The sequence below is a fragment of the Typha angustifolia genome, chromosome 9, assembly GCF_048772165.1.
Source record: "Typha angustifolia cultivar Huaian chromosome 9, ASM4877216v1, whole genome shotgun sequence".
In the NCBI taxonomy this organism is placed as follows: Eukaryota; Viridiplantae; Streptophyta; class Magnoliopsida; order Poales; family Typhaceae; genus Typha; species Typha angustifolia.
The window spans coordinates 12,018,493-12,033,389 of NC_133247.1; the positions used below are offsets into that span (position 1 = coordinate 12,018,493).

Genomic DNA, 14,897 nt, shown 5'->3' on the forward strand with positions numbered 1-14,897 from the left:
ATTTCCATGAACCATTCTTGAGATTGCATCTGGGTTGGTATTTGGTTGACATTGGCCATGAAATCATGGAGGTCTTGTTAATTTATAAAAGAAATTATATCATTCTAACTATGTAGAAAAATACTTATAATAATTGATCCAGTTCTATAATTATTTTTCCCAAATCTATTTGAGCTGTCCTTGGTATCAATCACTCTGAATGTTCTTCTTGTGATTCTTAATTAATGTTCAGAAAGACAAGTTTTACTATTAAAACAAAGTTTGCCCAATCCACCATGTTCTTAGAACCATCCAACTTCCTGCCATCTTCCACTTTAACTATTATTTTAACTCTCTCTCTCTCTCTCTCTCTCTCTCTCTCTCTCTCTCTCTCTCTCTCTCTCTCTCTCTCTCTCTATATATATATATATATTATATATACCCCTTAGGAAGTGAGTCATTTGTACTAAAAGTCAAAATGAACTTCTAATTTTACAGTACCAATTATTTTTTATTTCACTATGAAACAATCTGATGGTATAAGTAATGGAATAATATATACTTAAATAGTTAAAGTGGCTTATGTTGTATGAGTGTTCTCGAATTCGAATTATAGTCGGTACGAACTTTACCGACAAACATGCAGAAAAATAATATCCGATGTATAACGAGAATTTAGTTAGTCTTGCAATTTAAAATAAAATTTATTTGACTCTAAAATTATTTTAGGTGTTGAGGCAAATAACCCTTAGAAAGTTGGAGGGCCAATATATAAATACATTAAAAATAGGTGGTTGACATGGCTAACTAACCCTAGATGAACACAATCATAAGCTCTTAATCCATTTGGATTAGATGACTTAAAAAAAATTAAGCAGACATGTGAGGTAGTAGTATATAATTAAGCTTTCTAGACTTGTAGCAATGGAGACATATTCTTCCACATTAACTGGCTATTTCAGTAGTCCAGCTTGTTGGTGATAGGCGACAAGGTTAACTTTTGTTATCTTTTTTGTTTTTAAGGATAGTTACACTTAGTCCCCTAAGCTTCTTTTTTTAATAGATAGAACTCTTGAACTAAAGAAAAATGTCCAAATTGACCCTCAACTAAGAAAAAAGAAATAACTACATGAACTTTTTGAACTAAGAATTTTCTTAGGTTAGGAGGACTATGTGGTAAAAAAAGAAAAGTTCAATGGGTGTATTTCACGTGTTTTATTTATTTATTTTTTTGTACAAATAAGTTTTAGTTTTGTATGCAAATCTCTCGCGTGTCTGTGGTGCCCTAGTTCGAAGAAGAAGAAGAAAGAGTTGCAGATTGAGTAGGATGAAATATTTACAACTAGGGTACCGAGGTGTGTGTGTGCGGCTCCTCGAGCTTGGGGGGAGATGAGACGGTGATGGCTGGTCGATGGCAAGTGACGAGGGGCGGAGCTACTATAAGGGTATTGCGTGACACCCCTTATGTCACGTTGCCAATACTCCGCTAACACTTCATCATTGATGCAAATAATATTATTACTTTTAATGCAAGTTGCGATTATTTCACATTTTTCTATTTTTTTTTCCTCCCCATCTAGTTGCCTATTTGACTTGACTATTTTTTTTTCTATATTTGACTTATAACTTCATGATTAGTGAATATTTTACTAGCTATAATAATATAACTAAGGGAAATTATTAAAACACCCATTGTTTTATTTTTATTATCATTCACATCTTACTATAAAAAATATTTATCTTTCGCAATCTACTTAGAGTTAATTTTAACCTAATAACAATCGACGAAATAGAGAATATTTCATCCCTTTAAATATGATAAACAAAAACTTTCAAAATACCTAAGAATGTCTCCCCTTTTAGTATTACCCTAGCCGTCGAGATTAAATTAAGAATATTTATATCATTTTACATTTGTAGTTAATTTAACTCGATTATCCATTAAGTAAACTAGGAAACTAAGTTCAGCATATCTTTTAAGCACTAAAAGTAAGATGTAAGATTCAAATAATAGATATTAATATGATAAGTATAAAAAATAAGTGTTTCAAATTCTTATCTTGCTGGTAACCAATTTCTCCTATGGTTGAATTGTGGTTTTAAATATCAAATATCACCAGATGAATCAAAATGTCTTAAATCTTACTCTCAAAACCTTCCTTCTATTCGAAATTTGAATATTTTCACATTCACTATTTGACCAGATCCATGTTTGCACTGCTCAATTAGTGCAAAAGTTATTCTCACATTGATTAATATTGCATAAGATGTCTTTGGTTTGACTCTCTTAATCAAGTCTTTGTGATTCATTCCCCCTTTAATTACTTCTCTCCTAAATATGTATGAATGAACTTAATCAATACTGCATTAAATTAGGTTAAAGTCCACCTTGGCATCCTTGATTTTTCTTTCAAGATAACCCCACCAAAAGAGACATTTGAAGACATAGGAATTAGAAATTCTTAGTATATTTTGGATTGTTTTTAATTGATAGAGAATTTGTAGTTTAATTCCTATGTGTTTGTATGCTTCTACTATTGCGCTACAATGGCGGTCATATTTTGAAGTATCTAAGTATTAATTTTTTGTTCTCTAAGAGAAGTGAGAATTTAACGGTGATGAACCAGTGAATCGATGACTACGCCAGTTCAATTTTATTGTAGAAGCAGAAAAGCAAATGATGCAATTAGTGGACGTGGAATTCGAACAGGTTTTGGACCGAATTTTTCATTCTCCTAATTACTTAGGTGTTCATAGTGTTTAATTATTTTATTATTTATCCCACAAGTAATTTAGTCCTAAAAAAATAATTATACTTTTAAAAAATAAAAGTGTACTTATGATATTCTTTTTTTTTATATATAAGTCATAAGATTTGATGTACTTACACTCAAATATTAGTTAAAAATATGATACAATTGTATTGATTTTGTAGATATTAATTTTAGTTTTTAAAATTATTTACAACTATAGGTATATTATTTTAACTATGTAAAAATATTCCTAATTAAATTAGCAATCCAAAACTCCTCTCTCTAGTGGTTATGATAACTATGGTATCAATCTAAGAATATTTTATTAGATCTTCCTAAAATAACCCTCACATTTCTCTCTAAAATAGGACCCTAAACCAAAAATAAAATAAGATATGAGAGGGTATTTTTGGGAAATCAAGCTTAGTCTGACTGAATTTGATATGGCATTCTCACAAGGGTGTTAGTTTTATTCAAGATACATGGCATCTAACTCTAAAAATAAAAGAAAAAATCCAAAGTATGCAACTCTTAATATAAATATAAAAAAAGAGGGTGCAAATGGTTTAATTCATCAAAGAAAAAAAAGGGGGGAAATTTTCAATTTAACATCCAGTATTTTAATTAATTTATGTTTTAGTAATTATATACAGAAAATATTCTGAGTTAGATTTATACTGGCACCATTTAGGCAATTGGTGTAAAAAAAGATTTCCCCCTTTTTTTTTAACGAATCTAATGGTACAGTATTTTCTACACATATACGCTAAAAAATTAAAATATAAAATGTAAATCATAAATTCATTAAAATATAGGGCATTAAATGCAAATTTCCCAAAGAATAAAACATCCAAATATGGCTCACATTTGAATATTTTATAGGCAAAAGACTCAATCTAACTCTTCCCCCATACTCCATCCAGATTTGTTCAATTTCCAACACAATGGATATGGAGATGATGGTATGTTCAAAACCTTTGCCTAAGGCTCCTTATTTCAACCCACAACTTCCATAGTCTATGAGCTTACCAAATTGGACTTGACCTTCTCCACTACCCCTAGATTTGGTCAATATCTATTTCTTTTCTTCTTCTTTTTCCAAAGGAAAGAGTCATTCATATATATATATATATATATATATATATAAAAGAAAATATTACCCCCTAATGGTGCCTTTTAAGTTAAATTTACCCAATGTACTGAAATTATTAGTATACTCTTAGATATCCATCGGTTGTAAAACCCTAATTATTGATTAAAATAAAAATAATTTCCTAACCTTTCTTCCGCAAAACCCTTGTTTTTTTGTCTAATAAATTCTTCTTTTTTTGGAATGGACTCCTCCCTGTCTTGAGAGAGATAGAACGACAAGAGCGAGCAGAGCCATCAGAGAAAGCCGCCAAATTAGTAAAGTGCCATGAGTAATTTTGACATTAAAATAAAATTAATTTGAGAAATTTAGACCAGTGAAAAATAAGGGATATATGCAGAAATATCCTTCACTTTCTTTTTTTTTATTTACATTATGTATAATATATTAGATGGTTGATCATCATGACCAATTATAACCTAATTTTGTATGCCAAAATGTGGCACATTTTATTTACTCAAAATTTTTTTTAGATCTTTATCTTTATACATATATATTAGCAATTTTTTTCATTTTTTTTGCAAAAAGGCCCCTACATAATAGGATACAAAAAATATTTTAAAAAAAATCTCTGAGCTAAACTTAAACTCACATTAGCTCTAACGGAACGGAAATATTTTGTTTTATTTAGATTAATATAGGGTAGGGTTCAAACTATGAAAAAGCCATCATACAGGGGCTTTTATGCAAGTTTCCTTTTTATTTTTCTATCTTTTTAGTCCAATGAAGGAAAACTAACACACCCTGTAATAGAAACAAAACCACAAGCTTCCATCCACCGCCACTTATCGAACTCCTACATAGGAGACGTTTCCCCTTCCTCGTAGAATCCGTTTCCCGTTACCATCCAAATTCTTCTCTTTCCCTTGTTCATCTTTTAAGCCAATAAGAAGCCGCCACGTAGAAAATTTTCCAATCCATTCAGGGACAACGAATGTTTCCACCCTTGCGTCCGTCGTCAAACAAACGAGTCGGATCCTCTCCAGCCCGAGCAGCATAAATTCACGTCAAACAGAATGTTGTTAAATATCAAAATCCAGTAATTTCCTCCTTCCAGTACTGTAGGCAATCCGACGGAGCGCGAAAGTATAAATTTTTTTTTTTGCATATCACGACATACATTTTAGTTTTATTATAGAAATACCCTCTGTTGCACATTTGCTAATTGGCCCCTCTTACAGTCTAGTCCTCGCTCAGGGAATATTCTCAGTGCATATTATTATTTTTTCTCTAAAATGGTTTGGAAATATTCTTATGAACAATATACTTCATTACTTTGAGGATTTTGATTAGTTATTAATTAGAGCTAGACTAAGTCAGTTCAACGATAAATATGATTCCCAAAAATAGAAGGCTTAAATTAAAAGGGAGGAATTTAACCTCGGACAAGGACTTTATTGTAAATAAACTAGAAGAAAAGTGGTTATATGTAAAAAAGACGCGAAAACGGATACGAAACGCTATTATTCTATTTAACCTTTTCGAATTCCCCTCACCTCTTCGTCTTCGAGAGAGAGAGAGAGAGAGAGAGAGAGAGAGCTCTTATGGACCTTTAAATATTTATATAATTTTTCCTCCACTCTTCGTCCTGCCCTAATACCGGATCTCGTAGATCTCCCGCTACCCGTTTCTCTCAGCCTTCGTCGTAGATCTCTGATCTCCCCTTGTCGGGGGCAGCTCAGCTGTTTGAGGTAATCGATTTCGTCCTTGTCGACTGTAGTTTGATGGGATTTGGTGCTCCCGATCTGGGCATTGTCTCGGTTTTCGTTTCCGTGGAGAAATTTAATTTATTTCCTGAAATAATTGTGATGCGTTCTTTGTGGATGTGGCTGATGTCGATTCCTATGTGTTTGCCTTTCTTTTTTGGGAATTTTATTTGGAATTCGAGGTTTATGTAGCTGGAAGTCCCACCAAAAGTTTTGGTTGGTGTTGAACTAAGGGATTGCGGGTTGCAAAATCTTTTAGATTGGTTGTTTGGGTTGGAGTTGACTTTTCTCGATGGCCTTTGTGGACTTGGGGATAGAGGATTTGTCTTGGGAGGTGAATAGTTTGAAAGAAAAATCTCTTTCGTCTCGTCTCCAAATTTGACTAATATAGCAAAGTTGATCACCTACATTATGACATAAGGTTTATTTTAGCTTGTAGGAAGGGAAACATACGATTTGTTTTTTTCCCACAGGATCCTTTTTCTTTTATTTCCAATTGTTAATCTTTATACTTAATGGAGGATGGTCCTGTTGATGTGCTTTAAGGCCATACTTGGAATTGCTCTCTTCAATTTGCCCTTCTGATAAAAGGTCGATATGAATGTACAAACCAAAATTTACTTCCTTTTTTGTGCTACATAAACAGAAAAAAATCAAGATTTTGGTATTTGGCATGTGGCTAATTGATATATATATATTTTTTCTTTCCCCTTCCTTTTGCAGCCAGAGATACCCAGTCTATAGCATTTTCAGAGTTTGGAATGTAGGTTCTGGTTATGTCTAATGGTTTAATATCTCATGGTTGTAATTGTGGTGAGGCCTATATAAGAAGAGAAACAAGATGAAGGTACCTCATGCATGGAAGGATCGCAAGAAAGAAATGATAGTCCCACATGGACCAGGCCACAGGACTGCTTCGAAAAGACCCATGTGGATATTGGTTTTGATATCTTTGGTCTGCATCTCATTAATTGGAGCTTACATCTATCCACCTCGGCGTTATTCATCTTGCTACTTCTTTGCTTCAAGTGTTTGTAGTCCTTTTAAAGACTGGCTTCCTGCTATAAATTCCCGGGTACTGACCGATGAGGAGATTGCTTCTCATGTTGTTATCAAAGACATCCTTGCGATGCCTAATGTTCCATCGAAGAATCCGAAGATTGCTTTCATGTTCTTGACTCCGGGTACATTGCCATTTGAAAGATTATGGGAGAGATTTTTTCTGGTAAGGCTCAAACTTATTATCTGTTTGCCACATGTGTATCCTTTTAGGATGATAGGAAAAGCTTTCCAAGTTAGGCATTTCGTTGCATCTGCAAAGTCAAGATAATTTTGTTCTGATATTTAACGTGCAAGCTGGACGTCTAAAATGACCATAGCCATTCTTATCATTTCATACTACAAACAGATTGCAAATGTACATGTGACTTGGACATGTCTTTATGAATTTTCTTTATCGGGTATTGGCTTCTAAAGTTTTCAAAAATTGAAATGCTTTGCTAACAACTGAAGGAAAGTTCTGGTAATATAAATTCTAGATGACATATAAAGAACAATCTATGCAAAGCCTATTAGAGAGTAAATGATCACAGAAATCTTCCATATAACGGAAGGCCCATGAGAAAGACTTCTACAATCTTGGAAGTTGGCAAATCATCCAATTTACTTTATCTACCTCCTCTATCTCCATAATGGAATCTTATTGACTTTTAAACTGAGCTAGTAAGCTACTATACCAAATGAGGTTAACTCAGCTGTGAATCTTGTGTGCAAATTGATCACATAGAGAGAATAATGTCACATAAAGGTGTATTTGCTTGTCATCATTGATTTTACATTGGAATTCCTATGATGCGGTTGAAATAGGTCCTGCTGATAGGATGGAGTCCCAAGCCTATTAGCTAGAAATCAATGGTACTGGATTCAAATGGATGGAAGATTCACTCTGCTCTCTGCTAGAAGTGATTTATGACAGTTAACAAATCTTGAGGCTTTTGTTTGATTCAGAATGGACGCTAGTTACAATACCAGAATATTAATACTCATACAATAGATATCATAAAAACTCATGTCCGAGTCTCTGACACATTTCAATAGGGTTGGTGGACTCTATCATATCTATCTCCTTAAATAATGCACGGTATCATTATATACTTATTCAGCTTGCTGCATAGTTTTGAGACCTCAATTTTTAAATTTTTTTTTTTGTTTCTAGTGCTCTAGATATTTTAGGCATCAATTTTTTTGTGAGACTCCTAAGTATTTGTTCAGAAAGAATAGGATCCTAGATTTTGTTAATATGATTTATTTTTCAGTAACAAAATTTGACACAATTTTAGCAGTAGGGTTCCTACCCAGCTCTTTCATGATTTGGAGATTCTAGGAAAACATTAATATTAAAAATAATCACATATTAGACATGCAGGCGCCTGTAAATTAGCTAATATATGCCTTCTTTAGGTCTTTCTTTTTCTTCTTTTTTTTTTGAGTCTTTAACTGCTTTCTTCAATATTTCTGATGTCTGCGGAACCTTTGTTCTGAATGTACAGATCACTTACTGTTTAATTATTTTGCATTTTCTTATACAGAATCCTTAATGCTCCAAAGAGAGGCTTCTTGTTTCTCACCTATTAGTATTTATAGTGGATTCGGTCTTCTACTAGTATTCCAACTATTTTCAAGTGGAGTGAGTCTTCTCATCTACTCTGTATATGGTCTGACTTTTGAGGATAAATATTGTCACGTTTGCAATTTGGTTACATTCATCGAACAAGTGCAATCTACCATTTTGCAAAATCTGAGACTTCCTAAAAGTTATACCACAAAAATGCTTTGTGGAAGACCGCAAGTTCACCATTTTTGTGATTACATTAGCTAATAGTAATGGATTCAATCTTCAACATGTGACTGACATTTGAGAATTAAGCAAAGAAAAGCCTCTTGATCTCGAAGTGCTTTTATCTGCTAAGTGAAATGCGATTTAGTAGAAGAATCTATAGAAAAATGACATAGTCAATAAATTCGTGCCATAATATAATAGATAGTTTGCACAATCCATACAGAGCTTACTTTTTTTTAGTAAGGATGAATAGTGTACATTGATATAACCAGTAGTGTTTGATTGTATGACTGTATGGTCAACTACCATATAGTGTACGAATTAATAAGACTGCCAGTAGACATGACCTCTATATTTTCTCTACAAAACAAGAAATCAGTTACTAGAATAATTCAGCTAAAGCTTTTATGCATTAATTTAACGTGCTCTCTTATTTATTTAGGGCCACGAAGGGAGATTCTCCATTTATGTACATGCATCCAGGGAAAAACCTGTACATGTTAGTCCTATATTTTTTGGAAGAGACATTCGCAGTGATAAGGTACTATCCCTCTCAGATTAACTAACTGAACATTTTGCTGGACATGGGCATGAAGGAGCTACTCTGGCAGATTTGTTGCCATTTTTAGTGGAATTATCATTTTCAAGAAATCCATTAGTTCCGTTAATTTTGTGAGCATGAACTACTAATTTTAGAGAATTATTGTTTGAATGAATACCTGTTCACCAGGTGGTCTGGGGGAAGATATCTATGATTGATGCAGAGAAGAGGCTCTTGGCAAATGCACTCCAAGATACTGATAATCAGCATTTTGTATTGCTTTCTGACAGGTATGGAATTGATACTATTGAAATTATTTTTCATCCTTTCATCAGTACATTTAATTCTTCTGTTCATATGACAGCTGTATTCCACTTCACAATTTTGATTATATCTACAATTATCTGATGGGGACAAATATCAGCTTCGTTGACTGGTAAGATTGTAGGTCATGTATCAGCTTTCCCCCTGAATTTGTATATGGTTTTGTTTAAGGAAGTAATCTGGACAATGCTTAGTAGTTAGTGCATTCAAAACCTACATAAATTCAACTTGATTACTCTACCAAGTACCGATAGATCATTATCTGTCCTCTCCTGCCTGCTTCAAAATCTTCACTGAACCATTCAAGAATGTTACTCTATTTCTTCTTACTGGTGCTGTCTCTTTTGCCAGCTTTCAGGATCCTGGACCACATGGAAATGACAGGTACTCAAAACATATGCTACCTGAGATTGAGGAGGATGACTTTCGAAAGGGTTCCCAGGTAAACTATTCCTCGACCAAAATACTTAAACTGGCCACAAATAAATTTTCAAGTGAAATTGAAAGGACTCTTTGATGATATAGTAAAGAGTATACCAAAAGTTCTAGCCTGATTTCACAGGAGAACTAGAACAGATATCATTGAAGCCACTTAATAAGAAGTATTGTTAATTTAGATCTTACCATCTTAACTTAGCATCTGCTTTTATAAGTTTATTACCTTTCTTAAATCTAAATTTTGCTTATTTAGTCAACTGTTCGGTTTTTATTGCAACTATACAGTAGAGCTAAAGAAACTTAAAATGAGGGAGATCCTTACATCAGCTTATCAAACAAAGAAAGTGGTTCTTGATAGTAGTTTGGAATGAATGAAAGATGCAAAAACAGTTAATACACAATTGCCACGTGCACGTATTCTGTATACATAAGTTACCACAAATACCTTTATACTCTATCCATGTCAATATCATATTCTATAGAATATAGTAATCTTATACTTCCTATACATATTCTTAAAATAAAAGTAAAGCTGGGGATATAACTCAGATTGTTCTAGGATACATGTATTAGACTAAAGAGTCCAGATAAGTGAAATTGAAGATTTTCTGTTTGCTTGGAAAAATTCTTTATGTAATATATTTTTAACCATAAATGCTACTCTAATGGGAATTTTGTACAATGTCATATCATTATCCAATATCCATATTCCTCCTTTATAGTCAAAATGTTGTCCAACCTGTAGAACAAGTTGGTGCATCTTAAGGAAATTTGAAACTCATTTTCCACATGCATCCTCTTTCTCTCTCTATATATATTTATCTATTTATATAACATAGGAATATTACTTTTTGATGTTGTCCTGGCTAGAATCTTTTGACACAAGGAAAAAGTCAAAATGAGGTTTGTGCACCACATCATATCATGGTTCATATTGGAGATGACATTCCAAGGGAGGCTATGAATGTGGCTTTTGATTGCCTCATGAGTTAACCTGCCTTACTAGAGTAGTAGTAGTGAAAAAGGTCACTTGCTTGCTCAAGCACTCTCTCTCTTAAAGTATGTATGATTTGCGAAAACATACATCATTAGCATGTAGGCATGCTTAAAGTTACATGCCATACGTGTATGTATACATCACAGTAAGATTAACTCCGTGTAGCCAGAGGTGTTTATTACGATTTATGAGAATGAATGGGTAAGTGTTAGCTTGTATAAATGAGCTAGTGAAACACACGCTGAAGCTTTTGGTTGATGTTTATAATATGGAAGTGTGCTGCCCTACCTTTCAATTATCAGAGAAAAATTAGCTATCTACTTGTAGGCTTGCATTAGATTTATCAACTTTATATTTCCATTATATTCTTCTACCTGCTGACATCATATATGTGAAACTTAGCTTATTTATTTAAAGAGAAAGTTTCTGTTTTGCTTATTTAGAAGTTTTATAATTTTCATATACCACTCTTCTTTTGATATTCCTGTAAAGGCTTACTGTCACACATGTCTTGCAGTGGTTCTCAATCAAGCGGCAGCATGCTGTGCTGATTCTGGCAGACTACCTATATTACACAAAGTTCAAGCTTTATTGCAAGGTAATTTGCAGCCCTTCTCCAAATTTTGTCTCACTAGATATCAAGATAGTGTAACATGTGCTTAAATATTTGTATTCGTATGCTAAAATCTGGAATATGAAAATTATTATAGGAAGTACTATATGACCAGTCGGTTGATAACAAATGTCTGTAAATATCAAGTTGAAATGGATCCTTAACTCCATGAAGCCTGTACTCTCTACTTTTGATGGTGGAAATTTTTTGTGCACTTGGACTTCATAAACTAAAACTTAGAAAAATAATAAGGCAAAGGAAGGGTCCTTAAATGTCAGTTGGATTGCAAATTTGCAACTTGAGGTCTTTAATAGTTTATACATACATTTTCATTATCCCCACTAATTGACAATTGAAGACAAATCAAACATGAAACACTTTGCGGTTGTTTGGCTTCATGTATTTGAAAAAATTGCATCTACATATAAAATGTAATTAGAAACTTTTTCACTCTGTGGATCTCATAGAATATCCTTTCAAGATGAGCTCATATGCAGCATTTTGAAATTCACTTTTAGTAAGTGAATGGCAAAACACATTCTCTCAACCTTTAATTGGAAGGAAAGAGAAAAGATATAAGACTTTTGTTTACATTGGTTTCTCATTTAACACTATAGATGTTGCATTTTGAAATACATGAAACCACCCCCTTAGTTGATGTAACTAGTGTCGGCTATTTGTCAACAAAGTTGATGCTATACAATTTTGTCTCCCAAGTGCCATATTTTTAACTGCACAGCATTTATATGAAATCAAGATCTCTAATTCATCACACTGCAATCTATGTTTTAATCCCATTTTTTCTCTGCTAGATCTGAATTCTTGCAAAATGCATAGTTGAGGTTAGTTTCATGAAAGATGTAATGATTTGTTTTTTTTAATCTTCATGCAGCCAGGATGGGAGGGACGCAATTGCTATGCTGATGAGCATTATTTGCCAACCCTATTCAGCGTTAGCACATAAGACCTTTTGGCCACTTGACTTTGTTAAGCTATATCTAGTTCTTTTTGCTTGCTAATATATGAACTTGCACTTGCATCCTCAGATGGTCGATCCAACTGGAATTGCCAATTGGTCAATAACACATGTTGATTGGTCTGAAGGAAAGTGGCATCCAAAGGCATATCGGGCTCAAGATATCTCTTATGAACTCTTGAAGAATATAACTGTATGTTTTTCTTTTAACTTCCTCTCTGTTATTGATTTATTGATCATCATTCTCAGCTGTAGCTCACACCTGATTTTCTTATGTGGATGCTGTGACAGTCTATTGATAAGAGTTTCCATGTTACAAGTGATGAAAGGGTAAGTTTAACAGTTCTTATATGCTATTCTTGCCTTCTTATTTTGGTTGTTGTTGTTCCCCTTTCTCAGAAGCCTTTTCTAAATATAGCAGTGAATACTTTGCATATAGCATATTTGTAAAGATGCAATATTTTTAAGATTTGTGATGAACTGCTGTCTGTTGATTTACAATGAAGTCTGTAACCATTCAGTGTAGGAAAGTAGCATATGGTGCTTCAGGTAGAGATTGTATTTTCACTAAGGGATACTTGATCTGGATCATTTAAAATAGTACTAGTATTCTGGACTCTCTAGGGCATTCAAATTATTAGGAGAAATATTTAATTACATGGTTTAGCATGGCAAGTTTGAGATTCCTATGAAGTACGTTATTGTTCAACTGGTAATATGACCTTTTAGGTGGAGGCCAAACAAGTATCGGTTCTTGTTTGGATCTTTGTGTTACCATTTCTTGAAAAGCAGTGGCAGAATCATCTTTTCTTTTTACAGATTAGAAAAATAATGAGGAAGAAACAGATACATGGGTTCAGATCAATTTGCTGACTAAGAAACCAAAAGGAGTCTTCACCCAATCAGAGTAAAAAAATTTCAGATGAAGACTAAGCATCTGACAACAAAGTCTAAATAAGACATCAGAGATCCAAAGAATGACAGCTGTAGTACTAGTGCTTTCACTGACAATGCATCTACTTTTTTTTTTGTCATGATTAATTAAATTTACAGAATATTCATGCCTTGAACAAATACTGATAGTTTACTAAACATATCACTATTCTTTCTGGTTTTCGACGCAGAAACTTGTGACTGAGACAGCTTGCATGTGGAATGGGATGAAGAGGCCATGTTATTTATTTGCCAGAAAATTCTATCCTGAAGCTCTTGACAATCTGATGAATTTATTCTCCAATTATACAGCTATTTGAGTTCTCCATGTGATTCTTTGGTCGAGTGCCTGCTTTCAACCTTCATTCCTCGATCCTTCAGTAATTACTAGTTTCCAGCTTTTGTAAATTGTGAAACCAAGACCAGCTATCATAACACCAACAGAAGGTTGTGGCAGCAATTGGGATGACTCAGAATTCTGAGTCTCTAAGATCAAGGCGCTGTCTATTTGATGGCGCACTACGCCCTCTCGACGTAATTTTTTTCTCATGTTTTCTAGGTTTCTTTTTGTTTCTGTTTTTTTAGTTTTCTAGTGTTCTCTTGGACAGTGAATTTTGTTGATCTATCAAATTGCTAGAATGTGATCCATTTGTTCTTTTGGTTGACATATGGTAATTATAAAACACTTTTCTTGTATGATTGTGTCTATTTTCTTGATTGCAATCGAACATTTCACATTTGAGAAATTTTTTCTTTTGAATTTTGAGAAGAAAGGGCAGAGTCCCAGTCATATTAGAACCAAAGAATTCTTTACAAGGTGAGAGAGAAGAGCTAAAGATCACAGATGTTTGAGACTTGCTCAAAAAAGTTGTAGTACTCTCAGAAGGAAATAGAGTGAAGCCCGACCATCTCAAGAGCAGGAACCTGCAGATGTTAGCTTTGAATCGGAAGATCTATAGAGTGAAAATGTGAAAAAATATTTGGCAAATTTTGATAGAAAACCATCTCACTATTATATTTTTGATGGAAAATATTTAGGAGATATTGCACTTACTGACTTACCTCTTGTGATTTTTGCTCAATTTCATAAAACACAACACTATGTATTTTTAATTTAAGCACTTACTTCTCGTATGGTCTTAGCTAAAAGTGTAATTATTATTATTTTTTTCGGCCATATTTGACCAAACTAGATGTTGGATTTAGAGTAAAGTAATATCGATTGAATTTTAAACGATAATAATATAACAAAGATATTGGACATAAATTTATCATATACATTCTACTAGTATTATTTTAGATTCATAAGAAAATCTACTTAATTATCTATAACTTTATCTATAATAAGGATCTTCAAATTCAACATATAGTATAGTCAAATATGATAAAAGAAATAACTGTGGCATTATACAATTCTACTAGTATTATTTTAGATTCGTCATAAAATCTATTCAATTATCTACAACTTTATCTATAATAACGATCTTCAAATTCAACATATAGTATAGTCAAATATAATAAAAGAAATAACGGTTGCATTATTATAATCAAGACCACAAGTGGTAAATAATTAGGTTGGAAATACATGATGATTTTTATATAATTAAACTAAACTACGTCGGGGTAAAATACAATTAATAAAAATTTA

At 33.1% G+C, this 14,897-nt stretch overlaps 1 protein-coding gene across 1 annotated transcript; it reads left to right on the forward strand.

The window, feature by feature from the left end:
• Nucleotides 1-5,396: 5,396 nt before the first annotated feature.
• Nucleotides 5,397-13,945, forward strand: LOC140766549 (glycosyltransferase BC10-like). Its single transcript, XM_073105951.1, has 11 exons — nucleotides 5,397-5,573; nucleotides 6,312-6,813; nucleotides 8,870-8,968; nucleotides 9,158-9,258; nucleotides 9,333-9,404; nucleotides 9,644-9,734; nucleotides 11,245-11,325; nucleotides 12,233-12,292; nucleotides 12,387-12,509; nucleotides 12,608-12,646; nucleotides 13,441-13,945. The coding sequence occupies exons 2-11, from the start codon at nucleotides 6,430-6,432 to the stop codon at nucleotides 13,567-13,569; spliced, it is 1,179 nt and encodes a 392-aa protein (XP_072962052.1). The 5' UTR covers nucleotides 5,397-5,573; nucleotides 6,312-6,429; the 3' UTR covers nucleotides 13,570-13,945.
• The last annotated feature ends 952 nt before the right edge of the window (nucleotides 13,946-14,897 follow it).

Bases quoted from the DNA above. Each gene is read 5' to 3' on its own strand.
- LOC140766549 (XM_073105951.1), top strand. From the start codon at position 6,430: ATGAAGGTACCTCATGCATGGAAGGATCGCAAGAAAGAAATGATAGTC. The intron at 8,969-9,157 runs GTACTATCCCTC...CCTGTTCACCAG, and splicing joins GAGACATTCGCAGTGATAAG to GTGGTCTGGGGGAAGATATC. The intron at 9,735-11,244 runs GTAAACTATTCC...CATGTCTTGCAG, and splicing joins ACTTTCGAAAGGGTTCCCAG to TGGTTCTCAATCAAGCGGCA.